Below are 18,033 nucleotides of genomic sequence, written 5' to 3'. Positions count from 1 at the left end.
CGCCTTCATTGATAGACCAAACTAGCTCTGAGGGGGGAAAATACACCAGTTCACCTTTAAATAAATACTATTAAAAGTCATATTCTTCAGCTGCAAAGATGTGAGATTTCTCCTGACTTTTGGCTCAAGGATCACAAATCAGGAGGGGGGTCTACAGCCTCTTGGGGGGGGGGTCCTTGGGGCTCCCTGACCTGGATGGGGTTTTTTTTGCAGACATTTTATTACCCAACTAGGCAACCTCATCAGTGCACCGTGGACCCTGCAGTTCAACACTCAGCTGCAAATATTCCCTCCTGTCGGAATCTCCGGAGTGTTTTTCCTTACAAGACGTGACACAAATAAAGAGGGATAAAATTCTAGACCAGCGCTTGCAGGGAGAGGGTGTCCGGGGGGCTCACACTGGCTCTCCAGGGGCCCCCAGGCTCCTCCAGGCTCCCCAGTTGCTTCACTGACCACCCAGGAACAGACCCCTCTTGGGGCGTCTGCAGGGGCCATGGGGGTGGGGGTCAGCTGGCCCCCCAGGCAGAGCGGCTGCCCCGGACAGACTCGCTTCCTTTGGCTCCCCCTCCGAGGCGCTTCCCAGCCAGGTCGAGCCTCCCTTTTAAAATTATTTGCTGCTTTCAAAGGTCGCCTTAAAAGCGAATTGAAGTTGTACGTAAAGAGCCCAGCGTCTGTGAGGACCAAGGGGTAGAGAAATGGCCCAAATAAAAGATAAACATGTTGCTTTTTTAATAGGAAACTTGGAGTAACATTGGAGTAAAATTTAGAATCGCATAAATGTAGAGTAACATACAGATATTAAGATGTCGCTTTTATTGATTACAAAGGTCCTTTGACCATCTCTCTCTCAGCTACACTGCAGGCCACACGGAGGCAGGGATTCTCATCCGTGGCACCCGGAAGACGCATGGACACCCGAATTTTCTGGCCCAGAGGCCACGGCCAGTTGAAGCCCCCCAAGCCATCGACAGCCCAGAACCGCTTGGTAGCCCCCAAGCAGCCTGGACTAATCACGGCAACTAGAAGACCTCTGAGGTCCCTTCCTGTTTTGTTCTAATTCTATTCTATTTTCTATTCTATTATAATCCGTAGGCGTCCCACGCAAATGAACTTGGATGTCCCTCACACTGAAAGGCAGACCCACTGCTGGCCCAGATAGAAAAAAGGCCGGACCCTCTCCCCAAGGAAGGGCCCCGTCTGGAAGGTGTAGAGGGAAGCCTCAGTCTCCGCATCCAGGAACTCCACCTTTTCTGCCTCGTAGTCCAGCCGCACCCGCAGCGTGCTCAGCGGCCATCGCATGCACAACTTCTGTTGAACCTTGGAGAAAGCGACCATCTCCCCCTTCACACTCTTCCCCACAGCCCAGATTCCCTCCCGGGGGCTCAGCTGGAGGCTCCCCTTCCTGCGGACAGACTCCTTGGCCACACCCATGGCCCAGCATGCTCTGCCCAACACTAGAGTGTTGTCTGACTCCTGCAACGACACTTCCCAAAAGTGGCAGCCCGCAGTGAATTCCTCGCAGCCCAGCGCACAAAATTCCTGGTCGAACCTCCCTGGCAGATCCAGGAGATTCTGGTATTGGGTGGCCCACATCAGACAGGAGTTTGAGCATTGGAGCTGCGGGTGGGCGGTCGAGCTGTCGATCTTGACGTAAACTGAAGAGAAGGGGGAAGAGAAGCTCTTAGGCGGGCTGGGAACAGGGGAGGGCAAGGCAGGGCAGGGCTGGCTCCCCGATGAGGGTTCCCCAGCTCTGGAGCCCCCCGAGATGCAGTGCCTGGGGAGCTTCCCAAAAGGACCAATTCCCAAATATGGCAGGTAAGTGGGGCTGCCTCTGGAGAGCGGGGAGGGCCCTGGGCAGGTGGTGGGTCACTGGGATGACAGGACCAGGCAGGCAAGGGGGTCCAACTGAGGGAAGGCGCTGCGCTTACTATTGCCTAGGAGGGCCCCTGGAGATAGCAGAGATAGTCCTCAACTTACGACAATTCCCTCAGTGACGGTTCAAAGTTACAACGGCACTGAAAAAGTTACTCATGACCGTTTTTCACACATACGACCGTTGAAGCGATCCCCATGGTCACGTGATCAAAATCTGGACGCTTGGCAACTGCCACTGTATTTCTCACGGGATCCCTTGGGCGACCTTTGTGTCCCCTTTTGCAATGTCGGTGGGGAAGCCAGAGTCACCTAACGACCGTGTTGGTAACAACTGCAGTGACTCAACAACTGTGCCAAGAACGGTCGTAAAACGGGGCAAAACTCACTTAACTGCCTCACTCGGCAGTGGAAACTCTGGGGTTAGTTGTGGGGGTAAGTTGAGGACTCCCTGTGTTCCTGCTTCTCCTGCGCTGCCACTCTTGTCGGTCCAGGGTTTAGCGCTCCTCCCGGAGAGCCCCAGAGCTGAGCTATGCAGCAGCTCTGCCATCTGGGACCTTCCTGGGGCAGCTTGTAAGCTGGCCAGATCCTCCCCCTCCCCAAATAGCCATCTGCTCTTGCCCCAGGCCCACCCACTGCACTTGGGCGGCTGCTTTGGGGTCCTCCCGTTTATAGGCAGCGCTATGCTCGCCTGCTGACCTGGTCAGGTGCCTGGAGGGCTGAGGGTTCGGGTTAGGGCAAGGGATGCCAAACGTCTGCCCCAGAGCACTGCAGATGGACCCCACCCACCCCTACGAAAAGGACCCCCTTCCTCAGTGTGCTGTTACCTTTAGGTGACCTTGGCTTTTGCGGAGCAGGTGCTGAGGAGGAAAGGGGAATCAGTTTAAAATCAGGCTGAGGTGTGTGTGTGTGTGTCTGAAGAAGCTCCTCCCGCACTTCTCACAAAGCACAACTCAAAACCCAGCCCCTCATTGGATTCTTCCAGGCCCTGAAAGACCTGCCCAGCGCCCTCCACTGTGGCTCCTTTCTGGAACGGCCAAGGCGTGGCAGGGAAGGGCCGGCTCCGTGTGGCTGCTGAGGGACCCCCTGCCCCCCCTCCCCCAGTGGCTGATTTGGGGACCTTCCAGACTCTCGGCATCCCTCGGGGTTTCCCACCCCTGGAGAAAGCCACTCCCAGCAGGCGTCACTCCTGGCGATTTACGGAAAACATTGTGTGGCGCCTGGCAAGGGCAGCAGGTTTGCAAGCCTTCACCCCCCCACTGCCCCCTTCCTCCCCAGCCCCATGAGGTTACCTGTGGCCAGAAGTTGCTCCAGGTTCTCCCTGGTCAGTGTCTTCTGCAGAGAGGCTGAGATTCAGAGGAGAAAGAAAAAGAGACTAGAAACAGCCAGCCGTACGTGATGCCCACGCAGAAGCTACCATGTTGTTTGGAGCAGCGTTTCGGTCCCTGCCAGGCGCCCAGTGACACCCCCAAAGTATCATGGTTCAGGGGGAGATGACAGATGGGGTGGAGGAGGCTCCTCCTGAGAAGGCTCCAGACCCCCCCTAGCCCCACCTCAAAGGGGCCACCCGCACCTTTGTAACTGTCCAGCATCTGCCTTACGGAAGCGTTTTTCTCCAGGACGGTCCTGCCTTGCAACCTGGGGGAGACTCTCTCTAAGCGCCCCACCACGTAACTCCGGCACCTGCAACACAAGGAGGGCATCCTCATACAGCTACCCGGCTCTCTCCCCACAACATGGGGGGCTGATGGAGGGTTAGTATTGGCCGGTTCTGTGGTGTGTGTGTAAGAAGCCGGCCCATTCCAGCATCTTGCCACATAAATATAGGGTGTGGTACAAATCCTGGCTTCTTTGTTATGCAAGCATGTACATTGCTTTGATCGCAACCGACTCTGTGCACTGAACCAGGGTAGAGTTCAGTAAAGGAGTCAGGAAAGACACAAACTCAACACAAATGTCAAATGTGATTCTGATCCTACTACACCAAGGATGAAGGTGTCCCACGCAAGGAAACCCGGTTTCCTGCAACAACTGAGCTTACACCGCTTCCCTCAGCCCAAACCGGACGCTCTGCCCAGGAACCGGCCCGAAGGGCTGTGGAGGAAGTCGAGGTCAAAGAGAATGTCTGCAGCTGAGGGTCCTCGTCTCGTGCAGACATTTCATTACCCAAGTGAGTAACGTCACCAGTGCTACAGGCGAGTGGGGTTCGCTCTCATTTAATGCCCACGTAGTCCTTGACTTACAACTCTTCATTTATGACCATTGAAAGTTACAACGGCACCGATCAAATGTGACCTATGATTATTTTTGCAGCTACGACTGTTGCAGCATCCCCCCGTGGTCACATGATCAAAATTCAGACGCTTGGCAAGCGACGCATGTTTACGGCGGTCAGTGTCCCAAGGTCACGTGATCCCCTTTGTACGACTTTCCGACAAGCAAAGTCAATGGGGAAGCCAGATTCACTTAACAACCATGTTATTAACGTATCAACTGAGGGGATTCAACTGTCTCTCTTAGCAGCAGAATTTTAGGCTCCACTATGGCTGTAAGTCAAGGACCGCCAGTGCTACCGGCTTCCCCTGTCGAGTGTTGCTGGGACGGTTGTCACCTTCTCGGTGGTTCCGTGATCAGGCTGTTGTTTACTGTTGGATTGTTTGTCTGTGTTGGTGGTTCCTAATCTGTGTCGTTTACGGCTTAATGCTGGACCTGCAAACAAGCCGTAAACAGCAGCCCAACTAAGGGCAGCCTACCTGCACGTAAAGGGAGAGCGAACCCCACAACCTCCCGGCACAGACGACGTTACCCAATCGGCAAGGAATCGGTCGAGCCCAGAGAGCACCCAGGACATGACTAGCATCTCTCGGTGACAAAGGGATCCTCGGTGATCCAGCCGCGCAAGGAATTCTGAGGACAAACTGACCCACAAGGACAGGGGCGGGGAAGGGCAAGATGGCGCCTTACCTGTCCACGGCGCCCTGGATGTCCTGAAAGAGGAGAGCAGAGAAATGGGTCCCAGCCCTCACAAGGGTGGCCAGTGTCCCCCCGGGGGAACCTCTGTTTCTCCCCCCATTGAGGCCAGTGAGAGCCCCACCCACCTGCAGGAATTCCCCGTCCGGCTGGCAGCACTTTCTGTCTGTCTGGGCAATAAGCTGCTGCAGGCGGGAGGCCTCCCCGGAGAGCCGGGACAGAGGGCCCACCCACTCGGCCATCATCTTCTTCTCCTCCTCGGCCAGCCAGGTGACCCAGACCGACTGCCTCTTCTTGAGCAGCTGCTGCACGGATCCCAGCGCTAGGCCAACCTTCTGCTTCTCGGTGGCAAATTCCTCCTGGGAAGGGCAGAAGACGGAGGACTCAGAGGGAGGGGGGAGAGTCCCTAGCTGCAGAACCAGCATCCCTGGAGCTGCCTCCTGTGCCCCCCTCCCCCCCTAGAGACCCACCTGGCACTCCTGCCGGCTCTGCTCTTCCGCCCGCCTCTGCTCCAGCAGCTGCTTCTCCTCCTTCCTCAGGGGCTCCAGGAGGGCAGCCAGCAAGCTCTACATGGGGAGGAGACGATGCCATTCCGAAGTCCCAGATGACAGTGCTCCCACCCAGGGAGGCTGGCAAGGGGCCAGAGGGACTCCCATGCTACCCTCCAGGGCACCCAGAGCTTCCAGCAGAGAATCCAGCCAGGGAGAGGCCCAGGGCAGGCAGAGACTCATGAGGAGGGAAGCAGCTGAGAGTCTGCCTGTCTCCGGTCTCCTCTCTCGCTGCCAAAAAATAGTCTGGCTCTCCTCCACCATTTTCAAGCGGTAGTCTTTGGGGGCCTTTAACTGTTCCCACGATCATCTTTCCATCATTCTGGGGACCCCCCTGAACCCCCCATAAGGTGATGGAGTGCCCCATCTAGTTGGGGCTTCTCAGCTCCCCCTTTTGGAAAGACTGCCTCCACAGTGCCCGCCCCCTACCTTGTATTCTCGGGCAGCCTCGGGCAGGGAGAGGAGGGGGTGGCCCTGGTGCCCCCCCAGGCAGCCGGCGCAGAGGAGGCGCTTCTCCCTGGAGCAGAAGATCTGCAGGGGCTGCTGGTGTTCCTGGCACAGCTGGGGGTCGCTGCTCCCCTCCTGGGCTCCCCCCCTCGACAGCCGAAGCCCCTTCACCAGGCCCACGATGTTGGCCAGGGCCCAGTTGGGGGAGGCGCTGCCGGGCTCCACCCTGGCTCTGCACTGGGGGCAGGAAGCCTCAGCGCCCAGCCGGGCCAGGCAGTCGCGGCAGAAGTTGTGCCCGCAGGCCAGGACCATCGGGTGCTGGAAGAAGTCCAGGCAGAGCGGGCAGGTGACCTCCTGGCCCAGTTGCTCCAAGGCCTTCTCCTCCCCTGAGGCCTCCGTGGGGCTCTTCGGCTCCATTTCCCTCTCGCTGGGCCTGGAAGGAGGAGAAGCTGGTCTGTTGGCTCCTTCTGGGCGGGCAACCGGGAGCTCTTGGGGGGGAGGATTTCTCAGTCCCTCCCCTCCTGTAGGGAAAGTGCTCTGAGTCCCTCCTCCAATTCAAGCCCAAGGGCATTAACCCCCCCCACACACATACATTCCTGTCTTGGGGGAGGTGAAGCAAGAAGCAACCAGAACTGGCCAAGCAGGGGGGCTTCCCCAAACGGGGGGGGGGGAGGAGGAGGTTGCCCAGCGTCCAGAGAAGAGAACAAGGGGAGCCTCCTCGGGGTCTGGCAATGGCTTCTTTGGACCCCCATCCCCTGTTCTGTTCCCTCAGCCTCAGCCCAGGGGTCTCTCTTGGAGGATGAGGAAGCCTTCAGCCCCATAGACTCCCCCCCTCCGTTGCGCTCCTTCCCTGCCAGTTCCCCAAGACCGAGGCCTCCCCCCCAAACAAACTGGGCAAGAGCAAGAGAAAAACCCGGTTCTCCCCCCACACTTTGAGGGTGCCCCCCACCTTCCCGCCTGGGACGCCCTTCAGTGGGAATCGGGGCGTCGTTTCTTAAGGGGGGGAGGAGAAATTGGAGCTCACCGTCCCTGCGAAGCTGCTTCGGCCCTTCAGGAGGCACCACGGCCGCCCCCTCGAAGGGACTCCGGTGGGTGGGGCAAAGGGCGGGGAGGAGGGGCGCCGCTTTTGGGCCTGGGGGGCACTTTCGCCTCTTCCTCCTCCGCAGAGCAGCCGCCTTTCCCGCCGCCTGGGAAGCTAAGTGCGGGGTCGGCGGCGCCTGCGCAGAAGCAACAAGGGAGACGCCCGAGCTTTCGGTTTCGTTTCCCAGCTGGGAGGCCGGGCCGGAGGAGACGGTCCTGCCCCACTTAGGGGTGGGAGGCCATTTCCCCCGCGTGGAGCGCTGAGCCCCCCATCCCGCCCGGCTGTTGTTCCCCAGGGGCCCCTCGCGGGCCTTTCCACGGCACGGGGGGGCTGGGGGGAGCCGGCCACGCTCGATGCTTCCGCAAAGAAGAACCCCTCGCCCACCCACGGGTGGGGTTTGCCCTCTCCTCCTCCCGGAATAAGACCCTCGTGGGTGGAGGTGCCCGCGATCCGCTTGGTGGCCCCCCAGGCTCCTGGAGGGGTCAAAAAAGTCAAGAGGGCGGCCAGCCCAAACTCCTGGGGGAGCGAATGAAGCTTCACGGGGCGCTTCTCTCGCGTGGGCGGGGGGGTCCCTTCAGGGCAAGGGGCGCGGAGGAGGAGCCTCCCTCCCAGGAGTGGGGGGGGGACCCCTTCCCCCGCGCGACGGGCCCCCGGCGAGTCCCCTCTGAAACCGCTTCTGAACCGACCCAAGTCGGACTACCGTCGGACAACCCAGTTGAGGGGTCTCTGAGGGGGGGGGTAGACGGAGGCACCGGACCTTAGGCTCCGAAGCTGGGGGGGGGGCGAGTCCGTCCTCTGGGGGAGTTGGTAAGGTCTCTCTACGATGTCCACCCTTGGGGGGAAGACCACCCTTGGGCAGGCAGTGGGGTCCTTCCAGATGCCAACACGGGGCAGGTCCCGCCTGGAGGAGGCTGTCCCAGGACCCCCCACCACCACCCCTCCCCGGACCCTGGCTGTGGCCTCTGTGGGGGAGGGGCCACTCAGATCTTACAAAAGGCCCTGAGCGGCCGCAGGACTCTGGCCGGCCAGCCTGCCTCTCTTGTCCAGCAGAAAAAGCCCAGGAGGTAGACGAGGACTCCGGACACTTTACGGTAATAAAACAGTTTAAAGGTCCCCAGCATAGAAGGCACCTAATTCGCACACAGAGCCCCCTTGACCCAAAGGCTGAAAGCCAGAAGGGAGGATGGCTCCAATATGGGGGAGGCCTCTCTGGATGCCCAGAGCCCCCCCCCCGGGGAAAGAGCCCCTCCCCTGAGAATGAGTGGTTCCTTCCCCCCCCCCGCAGAGTGGCCTTGGGGGTGTGTGAAGTGGGGAGGCAGCCCCCAAAATGCCGGACCAGTTAAAACCAGTGCTCCCCTGGCGCCTGGGAAGCTGGGGGCCCCCCTCGGCTCTCGGTCCCCTTTTGGGTTCAAATTGGAACCGACACAAACCGATTTACTAATTTTTAATCCTGCCTTTCTTATTATTACTAAGTCAAGGCGGTGAACATCCCCAACAGTCCTTTCCCCTCTTATTTTCCCCACAACGACCCTGTGAGGTGGGTTGGGGGGGGAGAGGGAGAGAGAGCTGCAAAGATGTGAGATTTCTCCTGAATGGGGCTCTGCGGGGTCTTCGCCAAAGTCTCCCCGGAGCGGCCCCCCTTCCCCATCCCCCACCCCACTCCTGCGAGGGAGGCCCCTCCTCCGCGCCCCTCGCCCTGACGGGACCCCCCGCCCACGCGAGAGAGGCGCCCCCTGAAGCTTCATTCCCCCCCCCAGCAGTTTGGCCTGGCCGCCCTCTTGACTTTTTGGACCCCTCCAGGAGCGTGGGGGGGGGCCGCCAAGCGAATCCCGGGCACCTCCCCCCACGGGGGTCTTATCCCGGGAGGAGGAGGAGGAGGAGGAGGGGGGGGGAAAGCCCCAGGCGTGGGCGGGCGAGGGGTCCGGCTTGGCTCCGCGCTCCACGCGGGGGAAACGGCCTCCCACCGCGGGGAGGGGCAGGAGCGTCTCCTCCCGCCCCGCCTCCCAGCTGGGAAAGGAAACCCCCACCTCGACCGCCCCCCACCCCGGTTTCTTCTGCGCAGGCGCCGCCGAGCACGCGCTTAGCTTTCCACGCGGCGGGAAAGGCGGCTGCTCGGAGGAGGAGGAGGAGGAGGAAGAGGGGCCGAAAGTGCGGCGGGGGGATCGTCGGGTGGGGGCCTTTCCGGGCTCCTCTTCGCTGCCCTCCCCAGGCCCAAGAGCGGCGCCCCGTCTCTGCTCCGGGGGAAGTTTCCTTTCCGCGCGTGGGAAAGCTGCGCCCCCGGTCCAGGCTCCGGGGAAGGGGCGCCCCTCCTCCCCGCCCTTTGCCCCACCCACCGGAGTCCCTTCGAGGGGGCGGCCGTGGTGCCTTCTGAAGGGCCGAAGCAGCTTCGAGGGACGGTGAGCTCCGCTTTCTCCTCCCCCCCTTAAGAAACGACGCCCCGATTCCCACTGAAGGGCCCCCCAGGCGGGAAGGTGGGGGGGGACCCTCAAAGTGGGGGGAGAGAAATCGGGGTTTTCTCTTGTTCTTGCCAAGTTTGTTTGGGGGGGAGGCCTCGGTCTTGGGGGACTGGCACGGAAGGAGAGCAACGGAGGGGGGGGGTCTATGGGGCTGAAGGCTTCCTCATCCTCCAAGGAGGGCCGAGACCCCTGGCGACCCCTGGCTGAGGCTGAGGGAACAGAACAGGGGATGGGGGTCCAAAGAAGCCATTGCCAGACCCCGAGGAGGCTCCCCTTGTTCTCTTCTTTGGACGCTGGGCAACCTCCTCCTCCCCCGCCCCCCCGTTTGGGAGAAGCCCCCCTGCTGGGCCAGTTCTGGTTGCTTCCTTGCCTCACCTCCCCCAGGACAGGAAAGTGTGTGTTTTTTGGTGGGGTCTTGAATTGGAGGAGGGGCTCGGAGCACATTCCCTGCACGAGGGGAGGGGCTGAGAAATCCTACCAGCTCCCGGCTGCCCCCCCAGAAGGAGCCAACAGACCAGCTTCTCCTCCTTCCAGGCCCAGCGAGAGGGAAATGGAGCCGAAGAGCCCCACGGAGGCCTCAGGGCAGGAGAAGGCCTTGGGGCAACTGAGTCAGGAGGCCACCTGCCCACTCTGCCTGGACTTCTTCCAGCAGCCGATGGTCCTGGCCTGCGGACACAACTTCTGCCGCGACTGCCTGGCCCGGCTGGGCGCTGAGGCTTCCTGCCCTCAGTGCAGAGCCAGGGTGGAGCCCGGCAGCGCCTGCCCCAACCGGGCCCTGGCCAACATCGTGGGCCTGGTGAAGGGGCTTCGGCTGTCGGGGGGAGCCCAGGAGGGGAGCAGCGGCCCCCAGCTGTGCCGGGAACACCAGCAGCCCCTGCAGACCTTCTGCTCCAGCGAGAAGCGCCTCCTCTGCACCGGCTGCCTGGGGGGGCACCAGGGCCACCCCCTCCTCTCCCTGCCCGAGGCTGCCCGGGAATACAAGGTAGGGGGCGGGCACTGTGGAGGCAGGTGTTCCCAAAAGGGGTCAGATGAGCAGCCCCAGCTATATGGGGCACTCCATCAGCTCAGGGGGGGGGTCCGGCAGAGGGTTCCCAGAAAGATGGAAAGATGATCGTGGGAGCAGTTAAAGGCCCCTAAAGACTACCGCTTGAAAATGGCTGAGAAGACTGGAGACAGGCAGACTCTCAGCTGCTTCCCTCCTCGTGGGCCTCTGCCTGCCCTGGGCCTCTCCCTGGCCGGATTCTTTGCTGGAGGCTCTGGGTGCCCTGGAGTGTAGCACGGGCGTCCCTCTGGCCCCTTGCCCGCCTCCCTGGGTGGGACCACTGCCATCGTGGATTCGGCAATTGCACCGTCTCCTCCCCACACAGGACCTGCTGGATGCCCTCCTGGAGCCCCTAAGGAAGGAGGAGAAGCAGCTGCTGGAGCAGAGGCGGGCGGAAGAGCAGAGCCGGCAGGAGTGCCAGGTGGGTCTCTTGAGGGGACAGGGGGCACAAGAGGCAGCTCCAGGGATGCCGGTTCTGCAACTGGGAACTCTTCCCCCCTCCCTCTGAGTTCCCCGTCTTCTGCCCCCCCAGGAGCAATTAGCCACCGAGAAGCAGAAGGTCGGCCTGGCGCTGGAATCCCTGCTGGAGCTGCTCCGGGAGAGGCAGTCGATCTGGGTCACCTGGCTGGCCGAGCAGGAGGAGAAGATGGAGGCTGAGTGGGTGGGCCCTCTGGCCCAGCTCAACGGAGAGGCCTCCCGCCTGCAGCAGCTGATTGCCCAGATGGAGAGGAAGTGCCGCCAGCCAGACACGGAATTCCTGCAGGTGGGCGGGGCTCTCGCTGGCCTCAACGGGGGGGGGAAGAAACAGAGGTTCCCCGGGGGGGGACACTGGCCACCCTTGCGAGGGCCGGGACCTATTTCTCTGCTCTCCTCTTTCAGGACATCCAGGACACCGTGTACAGGTAAGGCACCATCTTGCCCTGTCCTTGTGGGTCAGTTTGTCCTCAGAATTCTTTGTGCGGCCGGATCACCGAGGATCCCTTTTGTCACCGAGAGAAGCTAGTCGTGGGGTCCTGGGTGCTCTCTGGGCTCGACCGATTCCTTGCAGACGTTTCATTACCCGACTGGGTAACGCCGTCAGTGCCGGGAGGGAGTGGAGTTTGCTCTCTCTTTACGTGCAGATGGGCTGCCCTTAGTTTGGGTGCTGTTTACGGCTTGATTGCAGATCCAGCGTTAAGCCGTAAATGATACAGATTAGGAACCACCAACACAGACAAACAATCCAACAGTAAACAACAGCCTGATCACGGAACCACCGAGAAGGTGGCAACCGTCCTAGCAACACTCGACAGGGGAAGCCGGTAGCACTGGTGGTCCTTGACTTACAGCCACAGTGGAGCCCAAAATTCTGCAATTGAGACACTTGAATCATCTCAGTTGATAAGTTAGTAACATGGTTGTTAAGCGAATCTGGCTTCCCCACTGACTTTGATTGTCGGAAGGTCGTACGGAGGGGATCACGTGACCTTGGGACACTGCGACCTCTGTAAACATGCGTCGGTTGCCAAGCGTCTGAATTTTGATCATGTGACCACGGGGGATGCTGCAACAGTTGTAGCTGCGAAAAACGTCATAGGTCACATGTGTTGTGGGGAGAACGCCGGGTAGCTGTGTGAGGGCGCCCTCCTTGTGTCGCAGGTGCCGGAGTTACGTGGTGGGGCGTGTGAAGAGTGTCTCCCCCGGGCTGAAAGACATACTCAAGACCATCTTGGAGAAAAACACTCCTGTAAGGCAGGTTGTGGACAATTACAAAGGTGCGGGGCTCCTTTGAGCTGTGGCTGGTGGGGTCTGGGCCCCTCTTCTCCCCTTCCTACTGGGGAATCTTGGGGGAGCCAGTCCCCATCCTGCTCGGGCTGGTAGGTGAAGGGGGGTACTGCCTCCTTTATCTGTCACCCCTCCCAACCCTTGTTCCTTAGGGGAGAGGGTGTCACTGTGCACCTGGCAGGGACCAAGACATTTGCCTCTGTGCGGCCGTCGCTCACGGGCATCTATTTCTCACATCACTCATTTTTTTCTTTCCTCCTCCGAATCTCAGCCTCCCTGGAGACGACTCTGACCAGGAAGAAGCTGGAGCGACCTCTGGCCACGGGTAACTTCATGGGGCTGGGGAGGAAGGGGGCAGTGGGGGGGAGGCTTGCAAACCGCCTGTCCTTGCCAGGCCCCACATGAGCGGTTTCTCCAAATTGCTAGGAGTGGCGCCTGCCAGGGGTGGATTTCTCTGCAAGTTGGAGGGCCCAAGGGATACCCAGAGTCTGGGGGGTCCCAAAGGCAGCATCTGGGGGAGGGGGGGCAGGGGTCTGTCAGCTGCCACACGGAGCCGGCCCTTCCCCATCATGCCTTGGCCCTTCCAGAAAAGAGCCACGCTTGAGGACGCTGGGCAGGGCGCCTGGGTAGACCTTCCAGGGCATGGAAGGTCCCAACCGGAGGGGGGGGGAGGGTGGCTCAGTTTTTAGTTGTACCCTGTAGGAAGTGGGGGAGGGGGCTTCTTCAGAAAGAGCAGCCTAATTTTAACACTTGTCCCCCGTTCTTCCCCAGGAACACCTGTTCCACAACATGTACAAGGTCCAGCAGCACCTAAAGGTAACAACACACTGGAAAAGCCCTGGGGGTGGGAGTGGGGGTGGCTTTCCATAGAGGGAGGGGTCCAGCAGAAGTGGGAGGTCTGCGGGTCCCACAGCAGCCACCCAAATTTGGGCCTGGGGCAACGGCAGGGAGGTCCCTGATGGCAGGCCTGCCCCATCGCTCTGGAAGAGCGCTAAACCCACAACCAGCAATAGTGGTAACTTGGGAGAAGCAGGAATGGAGGGAATCCTCAACTTACGACCACAACTGAGCCCAACATTTCCGTTGCTGAGTGAAGCACTTGTTAAGTTAAGCAGCGGCCACTCGCTCCGTCCTTCCCTGAGCTGGGAAAACCTCGGGGAGTCGGCCTTGCCCTCCCCTCTTCCCAGCCCACCTAAGAGCTTCTCTTCTCCCTCCGCTTCAGTCTACGTCACGCTGGACGTCTCGACCGCCCACCCGCAGCTCTGGTGCCAGGGAACCACTCTGACTTTGTCCAACCAAAACCAGAATCTCCCGGATCTGCCAGCGAGGTTCAACCAGGAATTGTGCGCCCTGGGCTGTGGGGAATTCTACATGTGCTATTGGGAAGTGTCCGTGCAGGAGGCAGGGAACACCCCGGTGGGTGGCAGAGCATGCTGGGCCGTCGGGGTGGCCATAGAGTCTGTACGCAGGAAGGGGAGTTTCCAGCTGAGCCCCCAGGAGGGAATCTGGGCCGTGGGGAAGAGTGTGGAGGGGGAGACGGTCGCTTTCTCCAAGGTTCACGAGAAGCTCAACTTGCAGAAGCCGCTGAGGAGGCTGCGGGTGCGGCTGGACTACAAGGCAGAAGAGGTGGAGTTCCTAGATGCAGAGATTGGGGTTTCCCTCTACACCTTCCGGACGGGGGCCTTCCTTGGGGAGAGGGCCTACCCTTTTTTCTACCTGGGCCAGCAGGGGGTCACCCTTCAGTGTGAGGGATGTCCAAGTTCAACTGCGTGGCGGGGCTACTGATTATAATAGAATAGAAAATAGAATAGAATTAGAACAGGAAGGGACCTCAGAGGTCTTCTAGTCCTCCCCCCCCCCCCCCGGTTCAAGCAGGAAAACCTATATACCATCTCAACTTAACAGTTCATTCAGTAATCAAAGTTACCACAACACTGAAAGAAGCGACTCGTGGCCATTTTGCACACTTGGGACCACGGTCAAGGCGATTGAAGTTCAGACCCTTGGCAATTGACTCACCTTTTTGATGTTTGCGTCGTCCTGAAATCCTGTGGTCCCCTTTTGCGACACCCTCTGACAAGCAAGGTCACTGGGGAAAGCTCAACAACTGTGTGACCAATTTAAGAACTGCAGCAATTCGCTTAAAAAATGTAGCGAGAAAAGTCGTCAGACGGGGCAAAACAAATTTCTCACTTAGGAACATCAATTTTAGTCTCCATTGCAGTTGTAAGTTGGGGACTACCAGTAGGTAGTCTGGAGGGCAGGACTCCAGGGCGCGGGTCCACATTAGCCACCTCCCCGATTCCTGCTCATGGGTCCTTTTTCCCGTGTGTGTTTGTGTCTGTGTGTGTGTGTGTGTGGACTTCAATTGAAGCACAAGAGGTGGGGCTGCAGTGGAGCCCGCTGTGCTCAGCCCAATCTCTTGATGCCTTCAAGAGGACCAGATGTTGCCCACTGTCCTCCGGGGTGTCCTTCCAACTCCCCTGTCTAGTCTGCCACGGTTTCTTGGTGGTCTCCCCTCTCTGTCCATGTCCAACCTTCTATATAACATCACCATGATCAGCCTAGGTTGCTTGGGGGGCTGCCAAGCGGTTCTGGGCTGCCGATGGCCTGGGGGGCTTTGACTGGCCATGGCTTCTGGGCCGGAAAAGGCCCGCTGGCGGTGGGATGGGGGCAGTCCAGCTGGGGAATTTCGGGTGTCCACGCGTCTTCCGGGTGTCACGGATGAGAATCCCTGCCTCCGTGTGACTCGCGGTGTAGATGAGAGAGAGATTCTTAAAGGACCTTTGTAATCAATAAAAGCGACATCTTAATATCTGCATGTTACTCTACGTTTATGTGACTCTAAATTTTACTCCAATGTTACTCCAAGTTTCCTATTAAAAAAGCAACATGTTTATCTTTTATTTGTGCCATTTCTCTACCCCTTGGTCCTCAGGGAGGCCGGGGTACTTACGTACAACTTCAATACGCTTTTAAGGCGACCTTTGAAAGCAGCAAATAATTTTAAAAGGTGGGCTCGACCCTCCCCCCAAAGGCCCTCTGGGAAAGTCGTATTTTTGGCAGCCCTTGAAGTGGGGCCAATGGGGGGGAGTCCAGGGTGGGGTGAGCCCCACAGAGACCTTCAGCCGCCCCTAAGGGGAGGGGGACCCCTTAGTGGCTGTTCTCTGGTCACCTGGGGTGGACAGGCAGACGGTTTGGGAAAGGGCATCCCTGAAGACACCCTGGCCACGGAGGGCTTTAAAAGGAGCCCACAGACCCACAAATTGCACTTGGAAGCACACACACATCCCAGAGAGGGCTTCGGATCCGGGCTTCCGGTTCGGTCTGCCATGGAAGGCAGTCAAGGGGGGGGAGGGGAGGTCACGAGGAGCCTCCCTTGCAGGAGTGGGGTGTAGGGGTGGGAAGGGGGCACGCTTCCTCAGGGCCTCTAACCAGCCCTTCCTCTTTGGCGAAGACCCCCCTCCGCCCACCCTGGAAATGCACCCGGGGCAGCTTCCACCCCTGAGCGTCCGAGGGGGCTGCCGGCAGGGGGGGAGCGGGGTCAGTGGATGGAGAGTCGCTGCGCCCCAAGACTGGTGGAGTCCCTGCTCAAGTTTTTAAAAGGTTTTGGGGAGCCATGTAAGCCCCTCCTGCTGTTTCAGGACCGTGCCAGTTCCACCCACTGGGGGAGGCTCCGGAGCAGCCCCCCGTTCGGGGTGGACTTCTTCTGCAAGGGGAGGCTCTGCACCAAGTGGGGGGGTATAGAGGCTCCAGGTGGAGTAAGAACTCTGGGGGTGTCGGGTGGGGCCACGTAGGTCACCCCCTTGGCAGAAAGGTCACGTCTAAGCCGGGGGCCTTCATGTGGGCGGGGCCGAGGCTGCCTGCTCTGGGCAGAGGGTTGGACTGGATGGCCTCCAGGGCCCCTAGGAGTCTTTGGGTCTCCAGGGCAGCGTTTGGACACTCCCGGCGGCCGGAGGTTTGGGCCGGGATTCTTCCGCTCTCCTCACTGACGCCCTGAGCCGACGGCATCCCCCATAAACCAGCCCAGCTCTGGAAGAGCCTCCAAGGGATGGCCCCAAGCGGAAGGCCTGGCAGCAGCACAGCCCCGGGCTCTTCTCCAGGTTTCCCTGCGGCTGCCCTGGCTGGGAAGCGCCTGGGGGGGGAGAGCCAAAGGAAGCGAGAGGGTGTCCGGAGTCCTTAGCCATCTCCTGGGCCTTTTCGGCTGGACAAGAGAGGCAGGCTGGCTGGCCGGGAGTCCTGCGGCCGCTCAGGGCCCTTTGTGGGATCCGAGTGGCCCCTCCCCCACAGAGGCCACAGCCAGGGTCCGGGGAGGGGTGGTGGTGGGGGGTCCTGGGACAGCCTCCTCCAGGCGGGACCTGCCCCGTGTTGGCATCTGGAAGGACCCCACTGCCTGCCCAAGGGTGGTCTTCCTCCCCCCCCAAGGGTGAAACTGGCGCGGTCCTGAAACGCCAGGAGGGGCTCGCGTGCCCCCCCCCCAAAAACCTTAAAGCAACTTGAGCAACATCTTCCCTTCGGACGCTGGGGGGGGGCAGCTTCCCCGGGGGCCTTTCCAGGGGGGGCGGAGGGACGAGCAGGAAGCGCTTCCCGAGGCGACCGCTCTAGGACTCTGCTCTCTTCCCTTCTCCCCCCCCGTGTCGAGAGAGGGGCGGAGGGCGCTGTCCAGGTGCTGAACCCTCCCTGCTCCCCCCGCCTCTTCGGGCGCTGCGGGGCCAGGAGCCGCTGAAGCCCCTGAGGGTCCCCGACCCGGCCGTGCTTCTACGCCCTGCCCAAGGCTAGGGGATCCCGGTCGATCCCTTCCCTGGATCCCTCTTCTCCCAGCACGTGGGGAAGGGGGGGGACACCCCCGGCTGGCGGAAGGTCCCAGAAGGGGGCTCTGCGGGGTCTTCGCCAAAGCCTCCCCTGAGCGACCCCCGGGAGGGCCGGTTGGAGGCCCCCGGGAAGCGCGCCCCCTTCCCCACCCACCCCCACCCCCCACCCCAGTCCTGCGAGGGAGGCTCCTCCTCCGCGCCCACGCGGGAGAAGCGCCCGCGAAGCGGCATTCGCTCCCCCAGGAGTTTGGGCTGGCCGCCCTCTTGACTTTTTTGACCCTTCCGGGAGCGTGGGGGCCAGAGGCGAATCCTGCGCACCTCACCCGGGAGGCGGAGGAGAGGGAAACCCCGGGGCGCCCGTGCTCCACGACTGGGGGAGCGAGCGCTTCTGCATCCCGCGTGGCCGCCCCCCCAACTCTCCGCCCGTGGAAAGGCCCGCGAGTGCCCCCTGCAGGAGAGGAGCCGGGGGGAGGGGCGGCTCAGCGGGGGAATCTTCGCGAGGGGTCGCCTGCCGCCTCGCCTCTTAGCTGGGAAACAAAACCGAAACTTCGGCCGTCTCCCTGGTTGCTTCTGCGCAGGTGCCGCCGACCCTGCACTTAGCCTCCCAGGCGGCGGGAGGGAGGGGCTGCTCTGCGGAGGAGGAGGCGAAAGTCTCGAGGGAGGGGAGCGCCGAAAGTTGGGGCCTTTCCCTGAAAGTTGCTTTTCAGCGCGTGGGAAAGCTGCGTCCCCGGTTCAGGCTCCGGAGAGGGGGCGCCCCTCCTCCCCGCCCTTTGCCCCACCGACCGGAGTCCCTTCGAGGGGGCGGCCCTGGTGCCTTCTGAAGGGCCGAAGCAGCTTCGCAGGTGTTAGAAGTAAGTCTTCATCCTGGTTCATCCAAGCCGGGAATAAATAAGCAAACATGGCAACTGCTTTGGGAAGAAGGTTACAGTTTATTGCAGAAGACAGATGGTCTTGCAAGAAGCAGCAGAGGAGAGGAAAGAGAGTGGGGAAGAGAGAGAGCACATGGGCAGAAGGTCTTTTTATACCCTCTAGCCCTGCCTGG

General features: G+C 60.7%; 2 protein-coding genes across 2 annotated transcripts; one reads left to right on the top strand and one right to left on the bottom strand.

Annotated features, from left to right (window-relative positions):
* Positions 1–714: 714 nt before the first annotated feature.
* Positions 715–6,254, bottom strand: LOC107299592 (tripartite motif-containing protein 10). Its single transcript, XM_015828958.1, has 8 exons — positions 5,820–6,254; positions 5,313–5,408; positions 4,971–5,201; positions 4,837–4,859; positions 3,446–3,555; positions 3,165–3,218; positions 2,700–2,732; positions 715–1,655 (listed from the first exon to the last, which is right to left on the bottom strand). Exons 1-8 carry the CDS (start codon positions 6,252–6,254, stop codon positions 1,123–1,125), a joined length of 1,515 nt encoding a protein of 504 aa, XP_015684444.1. The 3' UTR covers positions 715–1,122.
* Positions 6,255–9,924: 3,670 nt separating this feature from the next.
* Positions 9,925–13,971, top strand: LOC107299591 (zinc finger protein RFP-like). The gene is made up of 6 exons (XM_015828957.2): positions 9,925–10,356; positions 10,742–10,837; positions 10,949–11,179; positions 11,296–11,318; positions 12,055–12,170; positions 13,403–13,971. Exons 1-6 carry the CDS (start codon positions 9,925–9,927, stop codon positions 13,963–13,965), a joined length of 1,461 nt encoding a protein of 486 aa, XP_015684443.1. The 3' UTR covers positions 13,966–13,971.
* The last annotated feature ends 4,062 nt before the right edge of the window (positions 13,972–18,033 follow it).

This window comes from Protobothrops mucrosquamatus, unplaced genomic scaffold (assembly GCF_001527695.2).
Source record: "Protobothrops mucrosquamatus isolate PMUCROS unplaced genomic scaffold, P.Mucros_1.0 scaffold5161, whole genome shotgun sequence".
NCBI classification, from domain to species: domain Eukaryota; kingdom Metazoa; phylum Chordata; class Lepidosauria; order Squamata; family Viperidae; genus Protobothrops; species Protobothrops mucrosquamatus.
The sequence above is the reverse complement of the archived record's forward strand: the minus strand, read 5'-3'. Positions and strand labels throughout refer to the sequence as shown.

Coding starts and splice junctions, on each gene's coding strand:
- LOC107299591 (XM_015828957.2), top strand. CDS start 9,925: ATGGAGCCGAAGAGCCCCACGGAGGCCTCAGGGCAGGAGAAGGCCTTG. Junction 10,838..10,948: donor AGAGCCGGCAGGAGTGCCAG/GTGGGTCTCTTG, acceptor CTGCCCCCCCAG/GAGCAATTAGCCACCGAGAA. Junction 11,319..12,054: donor ATCCAGGACACCGTGTACAG/GTAAGGCACCAT, acceptor CTTGTGTCGCAG/GTGCCGGAGTTACGTGGTGG.
- LOC107299592 (XM_015828958.1), bottom strand. CDS start 6,254: ATGGAGCCGAAGAGCCCCACGGAGGCCTCAGGGGAGGAGAAGGCCTTG. Junction 4,860..4,970: donor CGGACGGGGAATTCCTGCAG/GTGGGTGGGGCT, acceptor CTCCTCTTTCAG/GACATCCAGGGCGCCGTGGA. Junction 1,656..2,699: donor AAAGCCAAGGTCACCTAAAG/GTAACAGCACAC, acceptor CCTTCTCTTCAG/TTTACGTCAAGATCGACAGC.